The sequence below is a fragment of the Chlamydotis macqueenii genome, chromosome 3 (assembly GCF_036417535.1).
Source record: "Chlamydotis macqueenii isolate bChlMac1 chromosome 3, bChlMac1.mat, whole genome shotgun sequence".
In the NCBI taxonomy this organism is placed as follows: Eukaryota; Metazoa; Chordata; class Aves; order Otidiformes; family Otididae; genus Chlamydotis; species Chlamydotis macqueenii.
In genome coordinates, this window is record NC_141558.1 from 63072978 (window position 1) to 63099192 (window position 26215).

A 26215-nucleotide genomic window follows, 5' to 3' on the forward strand; every position below is an offset into this window, starting at 1 on the left:
ATTTAAACTTCAAATAAGGTATTCAGTAAGAGTTTCAAGGAAGTCAAACTTTCCTTGCTCTGTAGCAATTAAACCATTGAAATGGTGCGACCACTTAATCCTTATCCATAGTTTGGGTAGAACATAAGGACAGTCCCCTGACTTAAGCAATACAACTGGACTGAAGTTATTGCAGGCTGCATCAGTTGCGTCAAAGGGCAAAAAAGAAACTGCAAAGCTGATGATGTAGCCAGAATTCCTGCGTGTCAGCCCTCATTCCTCTCCAAGATCAACTACTGGAGTAGAGCAAAGGCACCACCTCACATCTGTTCAGGAGAGAGACCTCTTTCAAAACAAATGGATGTAAATCATGGCCTCAAAGTCAGACTTCCACAACTGCCTAGAGGGAGTGGAACTTCACCCAAAGGGTATCTTTGACAAATAAAAAGTGACCTTAGTTAAAAACTAATTCTTCTACATGCTAACATATCTGGCAAGTAGAAAACAGTAACTGGCTACATATAATTATATACACACATACATGCTATACATATCTCCCACAAACAGTTTTCTATTAATTTTCAATAATGCTCAAGCATACACTACATATGTAACATGAACTGAGCAAGCTTCAAAAGCAGATTTAGTCTTCAGTACAAAAGCTAACAGTAACAAAAAGGTGAGCACACATTTTTGAGTTTTTAATTCAATGTACAAAACTTAAAATTAACAGTATTTACAAGTAGTTTAGTTACAAATTTCAGACAAGAACCAAAGTATGTTCAGCAGACCCACTGTGGATAATTAAGTTTCTGAAGTCAGGAAGACTTGCGACATTAAAAAACACTTTCTAGGGTTAAAGAACTCCCAGAATACAGTGGCTGATGGGGTCGTGGAATCTTTAGACAAATGTGTAAGAGGAACAAAGCAGTTCCGGGTACAAGAATGAACTGTAGACTCCTGGAGGTCCCACGTAGCCCAATGACTGTATGCGTTTAGAGAATACAGAAAGTGTATAACAAACAGGGGTTTTGTCTATGAAGGTCACTTATAAGATGAAAGGTGCTTTGTGTCTGGTTTGTTGTTTTGGTTTTGTCTTTTTTTTCTTTTTAAAGACATGCTGAAACTATTAATTTGAACCAAGTACAATAGCTCTTATTTATTAATACTAAACTGTTTACATGGCATCACTTCAGAGCAACCAGTTACTTCTAGCATTGAGGAAAACAGATCTTCTCATGCAAGTTTGTTTTCCTGCAACCTTAACTAGTGAAGGACTACATACAAATATAGGCACGTCTCTTCTAAGCAACTGGGACACTACAAGATGTCTTGTTTCCCCAAGATGCCAGTACACTTGGCAAGAATTATTTTTTTAAACTACATTATTGATTTGCTTGGAAAAAAGCCTAAAAGCAGAACATTTGATGCCGCTGTGCCAGCATGCATGTTACCACAATACTTCATTGTTAACTACAGACCTGATATTAAAAAGTTACAATGTCTGTGCAAAAGTGAGAACTAAAGGAGTTCTTAGAAATGTTGTCAGGTATTAAGCTAAAGTTCTGTGGTGCAATTTCTCTTACATAGGGTATAATGTTTTGGAATCTTATATTCCATCATCTCCCAAAGAGTCTTTAGCAGACAGGAAGCGAGGAATGCTGAGAAGTCATGACAAGGGTAAAAAAAAAAAAAAAAAAAAAAAAAAATTACCTGAAACAGCTTGCAGTGGTGAAACCTTCTACGTATGTCATACTGGATAGATGTATGTCTTTAAAAGGCATGAATATTAAATGATTTTGAACCTGATAAATGTTAGGCACTTATATCCTGTGTCAAGGTGCTATGCATGAATATCTAAAAGCTTAAGCAAACTACTTCTTAATCACAAGAATATTAATTTATTCAACTCATTTAGTAGTTAAGTGAAAACATACGGGTAAATACTGACAGCTTCCAAACCACATGGCTCAGATATTTGGTGCTACAGAACAGCAAAAGCAAGGCTAACTAGCTCTAGCTAGTAAGGCATTTCTACATTCCCTATCCCAAGAAGCCCTCACGCTGCAGGCTGCTGGACTGTGTCCTAGCAGAAACACCGTAATGCACTTGCCCTGTTTTTAGGCAATCTCTTTTCACCACTACTAGCAACTGCTGGAAACAAGACTGGGGGGCGAGAAATAGAGCTTATTGTACCAGGGAACACATTCTTGTCTCACTGTGGCCTCACGTTTTCAGCTAGTCAAAGCTAAAATGTTAAGAATGCTTTTATTTCACAAATCTAAAATCTGCAAGTTGGTCTGAGCAATTTAAACATCTAAACTATGCCCATGCTGTTGGCTCTTTGTTAGGTACACAGCACCCAGAAGACATGCTTGCAGAGAGGGTGATAATTCACTGGCTTCTGTAATTACAGTTCAGAAATTTTCATTTAAAAAAAGTACATTTACTCTTGTGATAGTTACAAGAAGAGGTCAGTTGTGCACACACATACGTATTTTGCATAGCACAATGCACTTGTACTCCTGTGCTTGATTTTTAGTTTACAGAATAACAGTGCCTCTCCATTATATGTAACTATCCACCATGTTGAATTTTTCCCATATGCTCATGATATATTTCTGTGTCACTTCTGATTGATCTTAACATCCTTGTCCTTAATTATATCCTAGCACCCGGCTGGTTCCTTTTACTCACACAGGACTCCATATGACTGGAAAGATTCAGGACCATGTACAACATAGGAATGTTGCAGGGGGAAGAGAAAAGAACCTGACACAGTCACTTGGTTTTAAAATGCATCTATCTGCCCTCACACAGGCCAAAAATATCATTCTTCCAGTGTGGCAGCAGAACCTTCTTACCAAAAAAAAAAAAAAAAAGCTAACCTCACAGTTTCTAAGGCTCCATTTCTCCCTTCTGACTTACCTGACATTTATAAAGTCCCAAGGTATTCGTTGCAGTTCATATTTATCAACAAACCTACAAAATGTGAAATAAATGACATCAGCTTCAAGCTGTGCACAAGACACGGCTGCTCATCTCCCTAGTAGACAGACTGCTAAAAGCACGCTTCAGTGGTGAACCGTATTATTAACTGACAAGTCAGTTTAGTTGAAGTTTCAAGTGCAAGTTGCACCAGCAATGCCTTCTAGGAACTCAACCCACAATATGGCATTGAAAAAGTTACTTGGGGGTTCCGCTACATTTGAACATAATGCAGAAGCAAATCAAAGCCAGCTAACACATACTGACATCTTTTATAGTTGGGCTTTCCATTACACCATGGCTACAAAATTCACCTGTTTGATTTGGCTTTTCCCAAAATTATCAAAGCCCTGCTAACAGATCTGTTATCCTCCCGTGAGCAGAGAAGGGAAAAATAGCTATTGTCTTTAAATCTTTGGGAATTCAGTATATACCATTGTGGTTAATGTCTGGTATCTGCAGGAATGGAAGCGGTCCAGAGATTGCTGTATAAACTAGCTTTATCTTTGGAATATTCATACCATTGAGAAGTGTAAGGACAGAAGTACTGGGATACTTGTTTTCCTTTAAAACCACCTGCTATAACATACAAACATTTCTGATAATCCTACAAAAAATGCCTTCTACAACAAAGACAAGATTTTGTATAAATGCACCACCTTGTGTCTGTAAAAGATCCTTCTTTCTGATCTAAGCTTCATTAAGAACTACTGTAAACATTTCCAACAAACAGAAAATATCCATTAAATCTTGGCTACTGTGAAATGAAAGCATTAGACTCAGAAGTTTTTAAATATAAAAAATAAAATCCTCATCATTCAGTTTTCAGAACTACAATCTCACACTACAAAATTCAGAGGGCTGTCAGATGTCAATAAACTTATGAATGACAACTTAGCACAATACTATTGTCTTGAGATGTACTTTTAGAGGGAGGTAATTTGGTGTAGTTCCTGAGTTATGTCATAAAAAGGAGGAAAATGGCTGTCATTTTCAACCTGCTTGAAAGCATGTTTGAAAGACGTCCTGTTGACTTCTGTTAAAAAAAAAATCATATTGTTCTAAGAATTAGGATAAAAGTGCTCTGGAGGAAAGTAGGCTTTTGAATTTTCAAAATGTTTTCTAAAGAAGTTGTGCAACCACCCATTACACACTTTTTTTTTTCCCCAATGACAATCAGCCAGCACACTAATACAAGAGTTATCCAGGATGTGACATGGTTACACAACTTACCTAGGTGATCCAAATGGATGCAGCTATATACAAATAACAGCACTTTTAAAAATAGCTTTTTTTAGTCACAGGACTTAGGTTACCAAGGAAAAAGCCTATTGTTTACTCACTGAAGTGTACAAAAGTAATGATCCCAGAAACACATACCTATAGTTGCAGAAAAGACTATAACTAACTGGTTCTTGGACACAGAATCAAATTCCTAAGAAATACAGAAAGAGGCTATAGGAATATTCTTACCTAAAAAGAAATAGTAGCATTTCATTTAATACAAAAATACTCAAGAGAAAAAGACAAGCAAGAGAATATCTCAAATAAAGGCAAAACCTCTCAGATATTTCTTGCAGATCTCTATTGTAGCCCAAGTGAAGGACCTCTTAAGCACTATGTTCATCAAATTAATTTTGAAAAGGATTTGAAACAAAAGGAAATAGTGATTCAGTTGCTGTTTCATATTCCTTCATGAAGTCTGTTCTCCATAGAGCACTGTTAAGAAAACACAGTGCTATTTCAAATAGGAAATAGTGAGTTATGTCATATACACAAACACTTCTAAGCGTGTTATGCTTTTTATGCTGTTCTCAGGCAATACTTTCAGTCTAATTTCAGGATCTCACTGTATTAAGTTGTGTACTTGTTACTCTGGTTGGATCAGAACAAGCTGGATCCTGGAGCAGAAGTCTTATGAGGAGCAGCTGAGGGAACTGGGATTCTTTAGTATGGAGAAGAGGAGGCTGAGCGGAGACCTCATTCTCTCTACAACTACCTGAAAGGAGGTTGTAGGGAGGCAGGTGTTGCCCTCCTCTCCCAAATAACTTTTGATAGGACAAGAGGAAATGGCCTCAAGTTGCAGCAGGGGAGGTTTAGATTGGATACTAGGATACTCTTTACTGAAAGAGTGGTCAGACACTGGAACAGGCTGCCCAGGGAAGTGGTGGAGTCACCATCCCTGTGACAGTGTAGGTGTGGCACTTCAGGACATGGTTTAGTGCACATGGTGGCGTTAGGTTGATGACTGGACTTGATGATCCTGGAGGTCTTTTCCAACCTTAAAGACTATGATTCTATGAAGTACAACTTGTAGATGTTCATAATACAACACAGACTTTCCATAATCTTTAATAATGCTGTTATTCCTGAGTTCTGGTTAAACACTTCAGCTATCCTGGTTATTCAGTCGGTCGATAAGCAATCACAGGCTGCTCTTCACCAACATCTATCAACATATCTAATGGCACATGAGGCTTGTCATAGCCAGAAAACTTGAGACAGCTGCTTGGAGTGACTGTTTGTTGTATTTCTGTGGCAGGAACTTCTGGACCTGAAGAGTTACTGCATATATCCATTTGGCTGCTGTCAGAAATGAAATAACTCTCTTTTACTTTGTGATTCTGTTCATCATCATAAGATACCTCCTCTGTGCCTTCCTGCACAGACACCTCTTCTGCTTTGGCTGGTGCCTCTGTGGGAGGAACAGGAGACGCTCCTTCACTGGAACTCCCAGGACTAACAGCTTCTTCTTTTGGCTCTGCCTCCAGCGAGGTTATTTCATCATTCACTGGCAATGCTGACTGGCCTGTCATGAAGCTTATTACAGATATGTATTTTGCCTCCGACTTTGATTCTAGAAGGCTATCTGCATTCAGGTTTCTTATCACACTGACCTTAAATGGAGAGGAAAAAAAATAATTACTTTTAGTTCCACATTAGCTACTAATTTATTGGCTTTATCTTCTGTCAAAGTTTCAAGGTTAAAAAAGATACAAATTTATAATACAAATTTAATGTAATTACAACCAATCCGAACAGAAATTACCAAATTACAATCTGACAAGGTCCTTAGCCTATCTCTATGACTTCAACTGTTTTGTTAACACTTTTATGCAAAGTCTCAAAAATGTTTTATATATGAAAACACAACTGGCAAGGATCAAACCCATTTCACATCACCCACTCTATTTTAAATCATTTGAAGTTTGCAATGTAGAGGAAAACAGTGAAGAAAAAAAGTTGTAATTCTCTTCAACTAACTGGGTAAACCTTTCATACTCTATAGCTGGGCACAGCACACTGAAAATACAGGTTGAGACAAATTTGGAAGAAAGGGATGTAGGTAGGAGGAGAAAAGGGGGAGAAAGATATGAACCTCCCAGTCCGTATTAGTCTAAGAACCAAGAGCACCATCAACACCAGATCATCAAATCTGACAGTACTTTTCAAGAATCTTCCTTTATCAGAACGCTGTGAGGCTGTATCTTTACATTTATACCTTCACAGTGTGCTGACTTCATTAGAACTTGCCTTCATCTCTCACTTCAGTCCCATACCTATCCCCTCAGTTGCCCCGGTATCTGCTGAAGGTACTGTCATTTACACTGGATCAATGAAACTACTTGAGTTAAAAAAAAAAACAAAAAACCAACAACAAAAAAACCCCAAACAACAAACACCACCACAAACCAAACAAACAGTCCCTGAGGAGCAGTTATTTGTAATCTAAGTTTTACAAATGGCTGTGTTAGCACCACTAAGGTGAGGTGATCCCCTCGGGAATCAAGGGCTGCCACTGGAAAACTAGTAAAAAGAGCATTAAGGAGGCTCCTGACACTAAGAATATACCACACTACAATCTAGCTACCATTGAGCCACTATTCTCTCTCGATGTTCATTTTCTCTTATGCAGAAAAAGTCAGAATACTAATAGAATATTCGCAGTAATTTCCATGAGTATGTATGGAAACCATCCATTCGTAACATGCTTAAAAGGCAGCTGCAGAAACCAGAATACAATCAATAATGCATAGATACTGAAAGTGTTATGAACAGTTGGTGGGGTTAATGTAGCTTTTGAAAACCTGTTTATACAGATGTAAGAAAAAATACTGGACACATGCTATACAACACTGACCTTGAAGGGACTAGCACCAGTATTTTTTTGGGGGGTAGCAAAATTAGTCACATAGTATGTGACAACAGAAGATAATTCTCTGTGTAAGCTAGAATACTTGAGGAATGTCAATTAAAACAAAATGCTATAGAAACTGTGGCTAAAAGCTGCATTGACAACTTCCCATCTCTCCAATACCAGTACATGCTATACTAAAGTTATAACAAAAAAACGATGAGTTCTTATTTCTGTCCTTTTAGGGTTTTCACATGGCTCTAGAAACACAGTCCTAAAATGTGTTAAGGGAATGCCCCGAACTCTTCACAGGTTCTGCATTTCAGTGCCAGCTGGCAATGCTTAGAGATAGACCCTGATGATAAAATAAGTACTCTCTGTACAACTGCATCCAAGACTTTTGTTCTCAAAAAGGAAACCCATTTTTCTCTTGGTGAGTTTTTGACCAAAGCAACATGGTGCAAAGACACTCCTGTTCCCACTCATGAAAGAAGGAAGCCATCAGAAAAAAAAAAAAACAAACACCCAACAACAAAACAAACAAACAAACAAAAACAACAACAAAAAAAATACCACTCTTGCGGCTTTCCTGGTACTAAAGGTTCTTTAAGAGTCACTGAGTCATGACTACAGAACAATTCAACAATTCATGCAGTTATTTCTCACTTCAAAGAGAAGAATTACAGCTTACTGAACTAACTGGAAAGCCATTCAAAGCACCTCACACAACAAGGGTAATTAAGATATGGATGCTATTTGAAGAAAAGTATTTACCATAGGTAAGTTAATATTTTCATTTCATGCACATTATCTTATACTAGCAAACTGACAGCTTAAGTGAGCTTAAGCAGTATTTCCTGGTATGTGCAGGCGCTCAGATATCTTCCTGTCTCCAATGAGGGCACCTAAGCTTTCAGGTCTTTCACTGTCTCAACAGACTAGGGAGATACAGCAGTGGAACCCAGGCCCTAGGATACATATAAATAACATACACCAAGGAATCAGTAACAGTTAAGCTAATCAACAGTTTCTTTCTTAACTTTCTTTTCTTTGGGCTTGTCTACCTACAAATTCCCACTAATTCTGAGGTGCACATTTTCTGGAGGGGAGTTTGAGAAGTCCATTTGGACTTTGACAAAAATCTGCATGGCCTTTGCATGGTTCCACAACAGATTAATGCTGGATCAACATATAAATAGAAGACTATGCTACTGCCCTATAGACACTCACAGGGAAAAAGAAAACTCTTCACAAGAGCTAATGAAGCAGCTTCTGTCTTGTAAGATGCCAATTATTTGTGGCAAATATCAATCAAAAGTTATAGCAACAATTACAATTTCTCCATATCAAAAATATATGTTGTATAACCAAAAAAGCCAGAGTCAAAGAAAATTAAGTGTTTTGTGAATATCCGTAAGTGTTCTATAACTATAATGAGAATCACTCCTGTCAGGCTCAGAAAATGCACCAGCAGGTAGCCTAAAAGTTGACTTAAGTATGAGCTAAAAAGGAAAGTTGATGCTTTTCAACAAGTCTCTTATACAGTAGGTGTTTTCTGCCTACTAAAATATTTGCCACCATCTAAAGATAGGAGGCACTAAAAAAAAAAAATAAAATAATACTAATAAAAAAAAAAGACAGTGAAGTTAGAGCACAGGGAGATGCCCGCAGCATATCTGTACATTATGGCCAGGCTCCTCTTAAACTGAATAAGCCCTTATCGCAATTCTTCTAACAAAAATCTAGTACAGGACAAATTGGAATAACTGAGGATAGCAGGTGAAAGGACAAAGCCTCTTGAAATACTTTTTGTGAGATAAATGAAGGAAAGTGAACGGCTCTAACCACAGCTGGACTGCTGAAATATCAGACTCCTGTGATCCAGCAGAAGACTAGCATGATGAAGTCTTGTAAAGGAGTATGTCCCATTTCACTACATGTGTATTCCTGGTGGGATCCTACTATGACTAAGGATGTTTAAAATATTTAAACAAGCACTTTCTCTAATCAAGATAACCGTTCAATGTCTATACTGAAAGGCAGTTGCACTGCGGAAGTAGGACCTGTACATAACTGACATGCTACTCTTGGGAGTCACAAACAGCACAGAAAAAGCAATACAAAAGTTCTTGAGATCCAAATGGCAATGGATTTTTTTTCTTTTCTTTGGGTACATGAGACTCTCAGTAAAGGCAGCTGCTTGACGGTTACTCTTCCTTATTTTTCCTTCTGCTGGAGAATTCCAACTTGCTGAAAGTCATTCAAACGATGTTTTAGCATCTACTTAAAGCTACCAGGGAGCAGGTCACTGGAAGGCAGCAGTGCTCCGGTGTGACACCTTGCCTAGCCTTTTAACAGATGGAAAAGCTCCCTAGCTGCTTCATTTTCAGACAAGCTCACGTAAAGTGCAATGGTCATAATCTGTATGGAAAGAAGTGTCTAGTACACATTCAAAGGCTCTCAGCTCCAAGATGTCTACAGAGATAACTTTGCATCATTAAACTTATTATTCATATTAATTATTTATTCATTAAACTATTACTTTTAATTATAGAGATAACCAATAATTAGTTATCAAATCATTAAATATTCATTTTAGATTCCCACATTATTCATATCACCTGTATTGAAACTACCCTTATGAGTTCTGCAATTTGTATTTGTCACTAGAGACTTCGAACGGATTTGGAGAGAATTACAGAACATCCTGAGTTGGAAGGGACTCACGAAGACGACAGAGTCCAACTCCTGACTCCACTCAGGGCAACCTAGAAGTTAAACCATACATCTAAGAGCACAGTCCAAATGCTTCTTTAACATTGACAGGCTTGAGGCCATGATCACTTTCCTGGGGAACTTGTCCCAGTGCTTGATCGCCCAGGTAACAATCCTTACAGTTATAGGTTTCATTCAGCTCCTTAACAACAAGGCATGATGTGGAATGTGAACCAGATTGTTGTATGCTGGAACCCAGATACCATAATATAACATATAGGCCAGTAAATTCAGGATATGAGCAAATTAGTTTCTACAAGGTGAGCTAAAGTGTGAACTTGGAGTACCCAGCAGGAAGCTTATGTGAGTTAAGGAGCACACATCCTATCTGTACACTATTCTTTTTCCTGATCCCTTAGATGCAGTACCACAGTGGTACTGGGAAGCCAGAACAACTATAGATCCATTAAGCATAGCACTGTCATTCTGGATGAGCTGTCTTTTGCTATAATGAACGACCTTCCCAAAAATTACTGGGTGTATGTAGGACATAGTGTTACATATTCAGACATCTGGTGTGAAGATGAAAAAAAATCTCCAGTGTCTCACTTTTTCCACAGGCCTGTGTGTTTTAATACTGGGGCCTAGCTGCAGATTCTATCAGACAGGTTTCTCACCTTTTTTTTTTTTTTTTAAAGTTTACAGTGTGAGTGGCTCTCTCTGAATCAGTCTCATGGCTCCGTCAGAGTCCATTGAAAGAAACAGGCATTTTAGAGAGTGTTTTGTCTGATCAGATGTCCATATTATTTTAGAATGAGACAAATTATCTCGTGCTGCACAAGTTGATGGACTAGATTACTGCTTAGTACAAAGGCATCCAGGCAGCACCACTGGCTTGGAGATCTCCATATAGTCAGAGCAACCTCACCTCCTAATATTCTATTACAAAGAAAGCCAGCTCCATGCGGATCTTGGGCATTGAGCTACCCCTGCACTATGAAGGGGTCACTTTAAAGGGTCTTGAAGTTGACGAACATGGAATTGAAGATCACTGCCTCTTCTCTACAGAAATCTTAGAGACTTCCTACATCTGCTGAGAAGACACACTCTTGGTATGATTACCATTTACTACTGCCTTACATAGCAGTTCTTGAAAGCTGTTTCAACTACTGCTGATTGTTCAGTTGCTGTGACTGAGACTAGGAGTACATTATAACAGTACTTGTCAGATACACCACTCTTGCCTGACGTGAAAGCAAGGAGTGCTGCTGCTCTTCAAGGAACACCCACTGTTTCTTAAAGGTAGCCACAGGAAGCTTTTAAGGTACAGCAGTTGCTAACCTCTCTTCCCTGTGACTGCTCAGTACGAGAACAGATTTCCCCTAGTTGTTCTTCCCTCTTCCTACAGCACTATTACTCCCTCCTCTTACACTACACATAACTTTAAGAACACTGTAACACTTAGCAGCATTACCATGTAATGAAGGAATCTCACAAGTGTCCAGCAACAAGAGGAAATGGGCACAAACTGAAACAGATGGAATTTTATCTAAAAGTAAGAAAATTTTTCCTGTGAGGTAAGCTGGAATAAGCTGCCCAGAGCAGTTGCGGAGTCTCCTTCCTTGGAGGTATTCAAAACCCAATTGGACAGAGTTCTGGGCAATGTGCCCTCACTGATCCTGCTTGAGCAACAGGATTGGACTAGACAATCTCAAAAATCTCTTCTAACCTCAGTGATTCTGTGGTTCTGTGTCTCTCCTAGTAGAACAAATACGAACCTGTCTGCCTACAGAGACATCAAGTTTTTAAGAGCTAAATTTTCAAACTCAACCAACTACTGCTACTTCAGTTAAAAAGAGACTGAAGTCTAGCCCTAAAACAAATACAAGGCACCCAGTTGCAGAGACTGTCAGAATATTAGACAGATTTAAATCCTAAACATCTACAAGACCATTGTAAAAAAAAAAAAAAATAGACAAGTCTAAAGATGTTATAGTTATAAAAGCTATCGCATCAGATCTTAAAATATCTGATGCAGATAAGTCTGAACTTACCAAAGACTTAGGCAGCTTTATGTTCTTCTTCCTTAGTTTCTTACAGCCACAGCATATTGCCAAAATTAGGCTCAGGCTCAGAACACCACCACACAGAATGATGACATATTGTGTGCCTAAGAGTTCAGAGCAAAATCTATTAGGAAATTCAGAAAAGTAAACCCCAGTTGTATCACTTAGAACAACTTCAGAAACTTTTAATAGATCAGAATGCTTAGCTGTAATGTGTGAATTTGTTGATTTACTATCTTTTTTCACTCAGTAAAACTTGATTTATAAAGCATTATATCGAGTAAATAAAAATTAGAATGACACAAGATTTTCAATTTATATAAACACAGTCATGTTTTTATAGAGGTAAAGGAATTTTGTAACTAATTTTTTGTTCCTTAGAGATGACAGATGGGGATCACACAGGTCTGTACGTTTTCCACGTGATTAGCATATTAACTAACATAATAATTACACATAGTTTATGTACAATAAAACTTCAAAGTGTAACCTTCCAAAACACAGAAGTGTTAACTACTGCTAGTAAGATTCCACTAGCCTGACTCTCCTTAATGTCCTCCTCCTCAGTCACATTGCTGCTTTTGTGCATAAAAGACAGAATACAACTGCTTCTATCAATTTTACCTCTTTTCTCTAGTGAAGTTTTGGGCCATAATGAAGTAGCATTAAAAAGTTTGTAAGAGGTTATCACAGACAAAGTTGGGTCACTAGCTGCCTTTGTTCTCTTTAACTAAAAAAGTTATTTATGACCACAAGTTTATAGTTGCTTCAAACTCAAGAAAGTCTATATACATTTTCTTCAGTGATAAGACTGCATGAAAAGCAGTGCTAGATGAGAAAGACAATGCTTTTGAAAACCATATAACTGAATAATCCATTTGTCATTTGTTAATTACAGCAATGATGAGGTGCAACAGAAACAGGTTTGTAATACCAATGAAGCAGGAAAAGCACCAAAAACAGTCAGGGTTACTTTAAAACTGGGAAAGCACATTTGGAAAAGAATGACCATGCTTTCCCTTTTTTTCTTATTCTCCGACAGACAATCCAAGTCATCCCATAGGTATATCAGAGCTCAAACACTTAGCTACAATGGATCTCTGGTCAAACTCAGTATCTTCTTACTAAAGTTTTAGAATTCTCTTACTCAATGTTTGCTTGAGAGGAACATGAATACAGCTTTCTTCTGATGGAGCAGTAAGTATCAGATTATCATACAAATTTCCCTTTGCTGAAACACAGTAAGTGGAACCTTCAGCGGGAACTGGGATACTAAGGCTGCATTTATACATCGTACAGCTGTCTTCAGGGAACTCTTCCTTACTCTGCAAAAAAAATGAAAGTCACATTATATCATTTGACTCAATACAACAACATAAATGTTGCAGTACGTTCCAACACATCCAAAAATGTTAAAAACACTATTACATGTGGCTCCTACATCATCTATATGCCTTGCAGAAGTTGTGTGAACTTTAGCTATCAGCTTATGAGCTACCTTAAGATGTTATATTTGATCAGACTATGGTGCTTTCAGCTGAAATCTGTGCTGTTCGTAGTCTAGATACACATTCCTAATTCACTTATAAAACTTGTACCTGGATGCATATGAAAAGTTAACTGTAAATAAACATACCTACTATCATTTTCCTCAAGTTCCCCCTCCATGTTGGCTAAATAAAGTAGTATCAATATACTGAAAGGTAATATTCTTAAATGAAAGGTCTAGCTGAACAAGTGAAAGGGGCACAAGTCAAGTTACCAAGGTTTTAGCATGTATGCAGGAACAACAGCATGGAAACAAGTAACTTTATCTTGTCTACAACTAACACAATAATCTCATTTTTGTTATGTCTATATGGATAATTAAAATCCAGATCTTCCAGTCACATATCTCATCATGACGCACTTGACATTTTAGGCCTTCAGTAGTCCTATGTTATGTTCAACTGTTTTCTTGCTGTTGCTGTGTGTCATAGGCGTGAACCTCTTGTTTACATGTTTAAGGCAAAAAAGTATTTTTAATCTGGAGTTTTCATTTTGGAACCTACCTGATTTTTAGTATCCCAAAAAGCCACTGAGTATGTGAGCATCGAATAAACTTCTCTGACCCAAGGAAGAAGCTCCACAGATGGGAATGCAGGATGGTAAATATCAACCATGATTTTATCATCGTGCCTTGAAAGATTCAGTTTTGGTGGTCCTATTTTTCCTGCAACACATTGCACCTTTGCTATTAGGCCAAAGCTTTTTAACATAAAAGACAGTATTTAAAGCTGGCTTTCGAAAATTCATCAGATATATGAGAAGAATTACATGTTTATTTCAATGCTGTTAATATTGCACAGCCGTGACATGTAGGAGTAACAGAGGCATTTGGATACACTCATGAATCTGCTTCTAAAATGGAAACAGAAATTATCCATGCAGAACTGCACTGTTAAGCAACCCAGCTTTCCTATACTCATAAGGTCATAAAAATCCAGCTCACTGACGAAAGAAAAAAACTAACAAAGCAATTAAACATATATATGTGAACAAGAACAGAACACTAAATACTGCTGACTAGATTCCACCATAAATCAAGCTCAGCTAAACCCAATAATGTACTGAAACAAAGGCGATCTGAAAATCTAAACAAATCTATTCTTGAGCAACAAGTACTTAGGAAGCCTGATTTCCCATGGCAATGGTGAATTTTTAGTGTCTAATGATCTGACTGAACATATGAGTTTCCTGTTCAATAGGAAAACAATTTTGTCTCTCTCCTCCATACTTGGCTACCAACTTTCTGCAAACTGTCAAATTCAGGATTACTACCATGACTTCTGTCCCTCTGTCAAACACTAGAAACCAGCCACTGATTCAAAGTCATGGAAGGATTGAGTGGGGAGGGAATAATAGGGGAAAACAAAGAGGGACTCCATGTCTTCAGCTCCAGCAATGCAGAAATCCAGCTCTATCTAAAGCACAGCCAAAATCAGGGAGAATCTCATGGACAATGTCCTGACTGAAAGATACATGTTGAGGACAGAGCAAGTATGAGAGGAAGTCTCCTAGTCTTTCCTTGCTCTGTTGTGTCTGCTTTGCACTGCCCATGCAATGCTGGGGCCTGCCCCACTGTTTGGATAGTTTGGCCTGGAGTCTAGAGACACAGTTTAGTTTTACAATATTGATGTGAAAACTGATTTCTCCCAAAGTAGCCCAAAGGATTTAAATTAAGAATTAGTAACTGTTAGTATCTAGCTACAGTGAACTCCCATAGCCTCTACATAGTATCTAGACAACCAAAGCTCAATGGGATTACAGTGTCAAGGAAGTCATCACCAAGCACCTAAATACTACTTCAATGATGCCTAAAGGTCCACAGCTTCCAGTGACAGTTTCCTACCCTAAATTGGTGTCTGGACACCAGGCAAGAATATGGGGAGCATGCACAGACTGTGCTGTCAGCATCACTTCCTTGCCTTTAGAAGTTTTGAAAAATTATTCAGATACCACAGTGACAGGGCTAACAAGTCCCTACAGAGGCAGAACTACAGAAGTTCCTACTGAACAATCATTATGGCTCATTTCATCCTGGACTCCTGACTTTATGGTATTCTCAAATGAGACACAATAATATATTGAAAAGGATATTTACTAACTTTTTAAATTTTAGGAAAAATTACACACTTTAGTTTATGATGGAACGTACCATGCTTTTGCAAAATAAACTCGTTTGTCTCAACATACTTAGACTGTTGTGACCCAACAACAGCTTTAACTCGAAGCCAGTAAGAGTCAAAAAGCCCATGTATTTCCATTGAGAGATCACAAAAATGAGCAGAAATGTTCACACAAGTTGAGATGTTCTTATAGTGACCTAACCTGTAAAACAGATCAAATAATAGTTAATACAATTTCAATTGCACAATATTGTACAATACACTGCCTGTGAAAAAAATGTCTGTGAGGGTGACAAAGCACTGCACAGGTCACCCAGGGAAGTTGTAGAGTCTCCATCCGTGGAGATATTCAAAAGCCATCTGGACGTGGTCCTAGGCAACCTGCTCTAGGTGATCCTGCTTGAGCAGGGGTTTGGATCAGATGACCTCCAGAGGTCCCTACCAACCTCAACCATCCTGTTATTTGACAAATTTGGCTTTAATTTACACTTAGGCAACCTTAATCCTACATTACTTCATCATATAGAAATAAAATAGTTTACCATGGAGTGACTACTTTTGGATGCTTCTAGAGAATATCAGGTACAGGAAGTGACAAAAGAGTAAGAACTTACTTGTAAGGTTTGATTTCCACAATGAAACGAGGAGTTTCAGACACAGGTGGGTACTGCCAATGCAGGATAGTTTTGAAATTTTCAGATGTTACTACAATCTGCGTTGGTGAAGGCACTAGAATAAATAGAACAATTGCACTTTGACAAACAGACCTAGTAAAACATAAGAACAGCCAAATATATTTCTAAATCATTTGGAAAAGGCAACACACTGGAAGTGACTGGAAAAACTAGACATAGAAATTGCAAATACTTCTCCCCAAATGGCCTAGTTTGTCCCCAGTACTAACACATAGGAGCCCTGCAAGCTGATTTATATTATTCTCGTCTGCAGAGACAGCAACCCAGAACCTCAGATAACCCACGCCCACTGAAAGCAAGTCCATCAGATAGTCCATATCAGACTCATAAGCTGCGATGATTATACCCCTATGTTGATATTATACAGATACACCAGCAAGACGACAGTATGAATTTACTGAAGTTATAGAGACCAAAGCTGCAGTGTCAGGGCCTCTGCTCCAGGGGCGTCCTACTGCATCCTATTGCCTTCTAACTCAGTCTTGCCAAAATACAACAGGCCTGCTGGGGAAGGCCTGGATTCGGTCTGAATTTCTGATAATGACAATTTTATCACTTCAGCCGTATTTTTAGAAAGCTGTGATAATAATAAACTACTAACATTTGTAAGGAATTTGAACGCTGAAGCTATCATGTAGTTCCATATTCAGGAAAGTATTTGAAGTACATTTAGTAATAAGCATCAATGGTAATGTAGTAAGCAATACAAAAATAAAAAGTGGCACTGATAGTTTCCTCATACAGCAAGGTTCTGTTCGAAGCACCAACAGCAACAGGGATATTGGGGGAGGAACTGGAAGGGAAGAAAAATTGCACAATCCTGCAACTATTGAAGGCTGTCACATGGCATTCAGAAGGAGAAAAAATGAAGGTCACTCAATTGATTTTAATCGTTACTTCTTAGCTTCTCAAGGTCTGGTTTGGCATCCTTAATATTCTCTTAATATAGCTTTTGTGAAACATTGACAGATAAAGCAAGTGCTCCAATTTCAGTCTGTGACTTGAGGGAAAGTAAACAATTTTCATCTCTTGAGAACAAGACCACAAAGATAACACTCTACAGAAAGTAATACACAGAGGCTGAGATACGCTACTAACCACGAAGGTTTGATACATGGAGCATATATCACTCTGCAAATGGTACTGTGGTTTAGTTATGTTTTAATACGCACAAAAGTGGTATTTCAGTTATTGGAAAAAAGGAACACGATCATCAAATTCTCAACCACAAGAAAAAAAAAAAAAAGGTGACAGAAGAGGTGTCAAAGCACACAAACATTACTTCAAGTATTTAGTTTTAAGGCACAGTGTAATAAGTCTTATAAAATGTTACTGTTGTGTTCTATTATACAAGTAAAAACTACACTTAACAAAATAGTGGAAAACTAAACCCCAGGACATATTTGAATTTCCAGTAGAAGCTACATGGCTTTTAGTTATGCAACTACACACCACTTTGCCTTCTCCTCCCATCCCACATTTTTCTTTCACTCTGTACATAGAGTTGCTACCCTGGATTTCAAGAGAGCAGAATTTAGGCTACTCAGGGAGGTACTTAGCAGTGTCCCCTGGGAATCTGCTTTTGACAACTTAAGGGTCCATAAGTGCTGGTCAGTTTTGAAGGACTACCTTTTAAAAGCACAGGAGCAAGCAATCCCATGGTGTCGTACGTCAAGCAAGCAGGGCAGACCTGCTCAGCTCAACAGGGAACTCCTCTTTGGAACTCAGAAGGAAAAGAAATCGTACGATCTCTGGAAGCAAGGTCAGGCTTCACAGAAAGATTACAGTGGTTCACAGGGAGAAGACACAAAAGGCCAAAGCTGAACTAGAGTTGAAACTGGTCAGCGCTGCGTCAGACAACAAGAAAGGCTTAAGTACATTAACAGCAACTGGAGGTCTAAGGAAAACATTGGAGCAGTACTTGTTGCAGACTGTCATCTGACTAGTGAGGATGCAGAAAAAGCAGAGGCATTCAATGTTTGGGGTTTTATTTTGCCTCAGCCTGTAACAATACTGATAGACCTTGGGCTGCCGTCTCCTCTTGAGTCAGAGGATCATGAATGCAGTAACAGTGACTTTCCATTTGTGGAAGGAGCCAGCTTTATCAGTTGAATGTTCAAAAGTCCACGAGGACTGATGAGATCCACTCCAGAGTACTGCAGGAGCTAGCAGATATTATGGTAGGATCCCTCTCAACGGTCTGCCAAAGGTCTAGGAAGGTCCTTGCTGACTGGAAGCTAGCCAACAATATTCCAATTTACGAGAAGGGCGTGAGGGAAGACCCAGGAAACTACAGATCTGTTAGACTAAACTCAGTAACTGGAAAAATTATAGAGAAGATCTTACTGGGTGCTATTGAAAGAACAATACAATCATCAGGCAGAGTCAACATGGGTTCACAAAGGGAAGTCCTGTTTAATCTAATATCCTTCTACAATAAGGTCACCTGTCTAGTGGATGAGGGGAAGGCAGTGGATGTAGTTTTTCTGGATTTTAGTAAGGCTTTTGATACTGTCCCTCACAGTATTCTTCTGGACAAATTGTCCAACTGTGGGATGAGCGGGTTCACAGTGCTCTCGGTGAAGAACTGGCTGAACAGCAGGGCTCAAAGGTTTGTAGTGAATGGGTTTACATTTGGGTGGTGATCGGTCACCAGCGCTGCTCCTCAGGGTTCAGTTCTAGGGGCTGTTCTGGTCAATATTTCTACCAATAATATGGATGCAGGAGTTGAACGTACCACTATCAAGTTTGCTGATGACACCAAACTGGGAGATGCTGTTGATACTCTGAGGGGACAAGAGGCCTTGCAGAGGGATCTAGACAGACTGCAGCACTGGGCAGTGATTAATGGGATGAAATTTAAAAAGTCCAAATGCTGGACTCTGTACCTGGGTTGGAGTAATGCTGGGCACCAATATAAATTGGGAAAGAAGTGGCCCAGGAATGTAATGCTCAATATTCACAAGTACCTCAGGATAACCAACTAGAACTAAAAAGCATCTAACGAGTCACTCCTCCACAGCTTCATGAAAGACTATTCAACCTAATCTCTGGATGGAAGAGTGGAGACTTATTTTTAACGTGCTCCAGCTCTGGAGCAAACGAGCAGAAAACAAGCTTTCCTCGTGAAAAGACAAGTTTCTTCACAAACTATACGACCATACAAACCACCCTACCAGCCACCAGGAACGTCACCACCAACATGTCAAGATCCCTGATGGCACTACAAGTTGGCCTTGATCACTTACAGGAACGAGTTTACACATACCATCAGCTCATCCTTTTCATCCTCACTTTTAACAACTTTGCTTTCAGTGAACAAGTTACTCAAACAAACACTATCTCCCTCTCTGATATTTCACTCCATATCCTCAAGACCGACCTAAAGGACACCTTTCAGAATGAAACGAGAAGCTAAAAGTCTTAATTCTACTTACAAACAAAAGCCAGTAAAGAAATATGTTTACAGCACATTTCCTCTCATGTTGTTAACTTCTGACATTCCACAGACCAAGAATTATCTCCCTCTTTTTCTAAGGGATGACACCTTATTACTCCTTCTACCACTTCCCTTACTGGACAGCACCAGCCATCTTGTCTCTCAAGTGGTCTAACCTACATAAAGTCAAAGGTAAATTGTTCTCAGCTTGTATTTATTTTTGAGGTTTGCTGGTTCTACTTTTAAGTCAAAGAAACCCTGAAAGCTCATCTCCTTTCACTAATTATTTTAATGGAAGATCACCTCTACCTGCAAACCTTGCCGAATCAACTGGAGTGACCAATGACCTTGTATTTTCACTTCGCAAAAATACACAGAAACAGTGCAAGTGACAGCAGCTTAAGATGCAGAAGTGAGTGCTCAGCACCACAACAGTTCAGATCAAAAGGCCTCAAAATGGCCCAAGAAAATGAATCAGCTTGTTACCACCCATAGAAAATCTACTTTTAAGACCTGGATCAGACAATTCTAGTCCCTTTCCTCAGGTTTGTTATCTCCCCTGCATGCCCCCTCTGCCAACCAATCAAATGGTCTTCATTGTCCAGCTCACAGTCTCTTTACTCAGGCTGCCTACCTGATTTCTAATGGTTTCTCCTCCAGTCAGTGCAGTGACACTTTTCACTCCAGCACCAAGACTACAAACCATAAAGAACACTACAGATTTTCAAAGTGCTAACATTTAATCTTCACAGATGCTATTTCTGCATATTGCTAGTTAAAATGCCATAATATTTTATGTGAACACTGTTTTACTTAATCCATAACAAAGCATTAACTATTTAAGCATGTTACACACTGTTCTATGTTGTTCAGCAAGCACAACTGGAGGAAGATGATAGTGGCTAGTGCCACAATGGTAACCGTTAAACACAGGCCTCCTAACTTACAATAAACATAAGTAGAACAACACTCAAGGTGCAAATTCAAACAGTGAGAAACTAAATGTGGAAAAAGTGAGAAGAAAATTGATCAGCAATTCGTGTTGTGATGCATGATACATGGCATTCAAGAAGTTCTAGTTTGCTTGCAGTTCAAATGCAGTGATTTCCATCATCAGTTAGTTCTGTTCACCTTGCCCTGTAAGACAGCAATACTGTCCGACAGAAAGGCAAAGACATCACCAAGAACAATTTTTTTCAAAGAAATTCAGAAATTTAATCGGGTATATGCATTGTGGAACAACATAAGAGAAACTTCAGACAGTAGCTCTATGCCCAAAGAATAAAGGAATAAAATGCAAAGGTAGGCCAGTCAGATCTACATTTTTAAAGAGTAATAAAAGAAACTAAGCATGCTTAGATTTTGAGGACAAAGAACTGGAATGCTGGAAAGCAAAGCTAGGAGAAGAGGGGTAAAAGCAAGCATAAGCATGACCGCAGGGTGGCCTAGAAGTAGAACATTTAATAGAAAACAGACATGGGAATGCAACCACACAGTTTATCTCAGCAAATTCACACCTGCATCTGTTTATAACCAACATATATAACTCACAGACATCTGAATATTTATTTGTTCATATAAAAACAGTCCAGACTAACTATTGCTTCCATACTGGTAGCAAAGACCTCATCAGTTGTGACTACTGTGGGGAGTATGTGTATATATACATATATATACATATATAAAATCAAATATCATCTCAATGTGCAATTATTGTAACTGATGTATTTAAGTTTTGAAGACATTTACATCTTCAGCAAACTTTCATAGCTGACAGGAAGGAAATACACGTGAGAGGAAATTAAAAACCAAATGTCACTGCAAGGCTTGTGTTTTGCTACAAATATCTGCTGCTTGGTTACAGGCTGTCAAGAAATAAGGGGGAGTTTTTTTGGTGGCACCCCCCCACCAAAGGAAGAGGAACAAGTGTACCTAGCTGCATCTTCTAACACTAAGGAAGATAGCACATAGAACTAACACGCTAGTTGCACACAATACATAATACAGTTCTGCTTTAAAAACACCAAACCAGAAAATTCTTGCTTGTATCTAAAAGACAAGTCTAACTTGTCTTGTTCTGTACATTCACTTCCCCAAGTCAAGTGCAACCACACTGCACACCTTTCACAAATCTCAGCAGAGTCAGACACATGCAAACTGAGAAAGCCTCATTTCAAGCTAGTATAGAAATCTATCTTGTTCACTACATAAATGCTCCCGAACAATACTACCTATGGGAAGTACCTGTGAGTTTCAAGCAGCCACACATTCAATAAAATATATTTTAAAGCATATACAGAAGGACTTAAGATTTTTATATTTCATATGTGTGTGTATGTATGTGTGTGTGTATATATATACACGTGTACATGTCTCACCTGTTCACTGAGTCTCAGTAATGCATTACCCAACAGCAAAAATTACGTCAATGAACTGGAGAACATCAGAGATGTAAAAATGAGAAGGCCTTTAAACTGATGTTATTATCTTGTGCAACACCGAGGTTCCTTCTTTCATTCTGGCAGACGCCACAAGGCATTACTGCATACACAGAGGCATTTGTTACCACTGTTCACAAAGTGGAATTTAACTGGAAGTGCAATAATGCATACAACAGAACAGGGCCTGGTGAGTCCACAACAGTCTCTGTCTCTCAGCTATCTGAGACAACAGTGACTTAAAAAAACCAGAGTTAATTCAAGTTGCATGTGCCTATTAAACAATTAAACACCATTTAGGCACTGAAACACAGATTGAAAGCACATACTGAAAGCTTAAAAAGACAAACTGTGAAGAAACAAGTAAAAAGATATTTTCAAAGTCTGCTCCTTTTTTGGATTTCCATGAAATACAAACAAATCCTTACGGTCCCCAAGTGACACATCATAGGAAATCAGTTTTAAGCCATTTCAATAGGCCAGGAGGGACAACAGTTTGAACTTTGCTGTGGATTCATGCCAAGTGGGTAACCCATCATTTAGCCTGTTAAAAGATATAATGCTATCAAATCAGTCCCTTCTGGGCCCCTGACTTGGAAACAGCGTGCCTTCCTTCTGCCAGCTCTGTGCTCGTGTTTCCACTTTAACTGCACCCAGAAAGGGTAGCAGCTTTGGTGGCTTCACAAATGTAAAAAAATGATTCTCCTCGGCTTTCATCACCACTAAAGGAGAAGACAAGGAGAAAGATCAGACAAATCGGCACTATTTGAGAACGCTTCTGTAGGACTCTGTAGCTATACACAACAAAAAAAAAATTAAAAAAAAAAAAGAAAAAGAAGAAAAAAAGAAAGGTGGTAAAAAGGCAGCCTATACCCTGGAAATCTGATTCAGAGAGTAACAATTCTGTGCTAAGGGTGAAAAACAGCACATACAAAGAGTTTAGCCTGTTTCCCAAAGCTCCATTTCCTTCTACAACAGACTTCTTTAACCATTTAGAGCCACGCTTCAATCTGTTCCAGATTGGACAAAATTGGCCTGTATTAAAGCAGAGTACAGCCATCTGGGAGCTAGAACAGGCCTAGGACTGTCCAGAACTGCAGGACAGAACTTCAGCAGGCAGAGGCTGGCATTCAGCACAGGCTGCAAGAGCACCACGAACGTGCCACGGGCAGAAATGGAAAATGACTGTCAGGGAAGTGACTCTGTCCGCTGCCACGTTCCGTGGGGCAGAGGGCGGTGTGTTTGTGGATTCAGCTGTTCAGACAACTGCTGTCAGGTTGTCTGGCTTTTCTAAGGAAAATTGTGCCCTACAACAGCAGATGAAGACGACTGGGCATTTATTTCCTCATTACATGCACAGCCTTGAGACATGATTACAGTAGTGGCACACTGAAAGCCCTACTTAAGGAAAAAAAAAAAAAAAAAAAAAATAGCCATATCATTGCAAAGGAAAGTGTCATAAACATGCTTTAGAATTCCCCCCTTCTACTTTCACCATTCCACTGTAAATGTGCATGTTTGTATCAATGTAATACTGAAGCAATTACACGGTATTAGTTCATTATTACCAATACAACCAGCGTTTTCATTTAGCTACTACACAGCAATATCTATTAGAATTCCTTTAGAATGTTTCTTTCATTAAAACCCTAAGTTTTTGCTTAAATTATGAAGTCTCTGGCTACAGAGGCTGTGGCCAACCTACGTGCTACACACCAGGAAAACTCTGCTTGTGGTTTCAATACCTAACTCAGAAGTATATTCTGCTCCTTTCATCCGAGGGTTTGCTACACTCAGGCACAGAAAAATGAGCTTTCTGCTTCTAGGCAGCTTCCCATGCATCAATTACACCACAACATTGCTCTGTAGTCTTACACCAAGGTAACTGTTGTGCTGGGCTGTGGCAGGTTTGTTTTATAACAAGTGATTTATTGGTATTGTGGTTTTACCTTAAAATTGCTCAATGCAATGTAAAAGTAGCATATTCTATTAGCAATAAAAGCATGCCATTAAAAGAGGTGAAGCCAGATCTCAAAAGACAGCATATGACATAACAAGCCTCCTTGCTGCTAATTTTTTTTTTTAAAGGAGCTTCGCTGTTAACCAGTAAACCTTGCCATCAGCCACCAACTCAAACAAACTGGATACTGAAGAGATAAGTGACAAGCCAGCACACATTACCATTTTTACTGCTCCTGGTCCACACCAGGTAAACCTAAGCAGTCTTCCAAAGTCCCATACAGCGTGGCCCATCCCCAGGGGCAACCGAGTTGAGTCACTCCACCTGGGCGTGGATCTAAACTGCACAAAGTCCCAGCGAACCTGCATTACGCATCTGCAGGATCCAGGGAGCTCGAGCACATAATCAGCATTTCTGTGACCAACTGTAAGCAGCACGTTAGCTAAACGCATCTTGCTTTGTGGGTAAAGCTCAGGAGAGCACTGTTACATTTATCTGATGTGCAGACTATTAGATAATGTCTGGACTACTTCAAGCTCTTTTCTGAAGGGCATAATGGGCAGCACCCTCAATATTCTTGAGGGCACTCAATTCTCAATATTCTTAAAAATTAAATGCACGTTCTCTTTTGATCCAAGCTATTAGACAACAATTTCTGCTTTTAATGAGCTATTGCAGTTGGGAGTGAAATTTGTAAGCCAGATTCAGTATTTATTTCATATTTTATTTATGACAACTCTTCCCAAACTGAGACAAAATTCAAATGTTCTTTGCTGGCAGGCCACTCCCCCTTCCCCCCATCAGTGCCTGGCCGAAAGGTACCCCCCCACCAGTGGTCAGGGCCACGATCCGGATGTCTTCTTTGGACTCCCGGGTCTCGCACTCCTCATCTTTGCTGCGCAATTCCCAGTTTCTCCACTTTTCCGGCCACACATATTTACAAAGCACAGTAGAGCAGCCCTGTTCTACGCACACCCTGCTCTTGCTTTACATGACAAAATGCACGAACACCTGAAATAACGGCCGGCACCAGCCACCGTTACGGACGGTAACCGACAGAGAAACCGTTAAGCCATCTGCAGACGGTAACCCCGTATTACAGGTGCGATGAAGTCGGGGTTCTGCCTGTAACACTGACCAGGCGGGCCGGGACCGGGTTCAAAATGCACCGACGGCGTTACCGATTTGTGTGCCACCAGATCATTTCCGCGGCAAAGCTTAATCTTGCACCCCAACGAGAGAGCTCAACCGGTACCGGGTCACCTCGGCGGGACAACACAGCACAGCCCCCGAAAGGTTGGGGAAGGGGCGGGTAAGGCTGAACAACGCGGGACCCGCTTCCCTCGCCGCCGCCACCGCCCGCCTGCTCTCCCCGCGGCAAGGCGAGCCCCGCCGCCTCTCTTCCGGCTCCCCGCGCCCGCGGAAGGCTACGGCAGGGACGCGACCGCCGAGGTCCCACGGCGGCCCCGGCGGTGCTCGGTCACGAACGACTCCGCGACAGGCTGGGCGGGGCACCGGCGGCGCCGCCAGCCCCGGGCCCGCCGCCCACTTCCGCGCCTCTCAGGGGACCCTTGCGAGCACCGGCTCACCCATCCCGTCCCGTCCCCTTCTCCCCGCCCCCGACCCAGCCTCGCTCGTTACCTGCCGGTGGCCGCTCCTCACGGGAGGCCGCGCCCCAGTGGGGGCCCAGCAGGGCCGCGAGGGCCAGCAGCACCCGCATGGCGCCCGGCGGCGGTTGGGGAGGGACTGCGAACGGGGCCACTCGTGCTCCCCCGCCGCTCTCCGCGCCGTTCGTCTCGGCTCCAGCGCCTGCGCGCTGCGGCCCCCCCAGACACGGCCGGGAAGTGGCGGTCGGCCCTGCCCCCCCGGGAGGAGGCCGCGCGGGGCGGGGGCGGGCGGCCGCCAGCTTGTCGGATGGCCTCTCGCCAGCTGGGCGGAACCGGCCTGAGGGGCCCCGCGGGCCCGGCGAGCGCCGCCCGGGCGGAGGCGGGGACAGCTGCGGCGTGGTGGCGGCGGCAACGGTTAGGTCGCGGTAGCAGTGAAGTTAGCCTCCGCGCTGCCCTGGCTTCGTTCATTTTGTGCTTTATTTTGGTGTTTTGAAGTGCCGGTACTGTGTCATAGCTGTCAGCCCC

The 26215-nt window shown here is 40.4% G+C and overlaps 1 protein-coding gene across 1 annotated transcript; it reads right to left on the reverse strand.

Moving 5' to 3' along the window:
* Positions 1–669: 669 nt before the first annotated feature.
* On the reverse strand, positions 670–25902 carry IFNGR1 (interferon gamma receptor 1). Its single transcript, XM_086743993.1, has 7 exons — positions 25725–25902; positions 16166–16280; positions 15581–15753; positions 13935–14095; positions 13031–13208; positions 11872–11987; positions 670–5864 (listed from the first exon to the last, which is right to left on the reverse strand). Exons 1-7 carry the CDS (start codon positions 25801–25803, stop codon positions 5370–5372), a joined length of 1317 nt encoding a protein of 438 aa, XP_086600119.1. The 5' UTR covers positions 25804–25902; the 3' UTR covers positions 670–5369.
* Between the last annotated feature and the right edge of the window lie 313 nt (positions 25903–26215).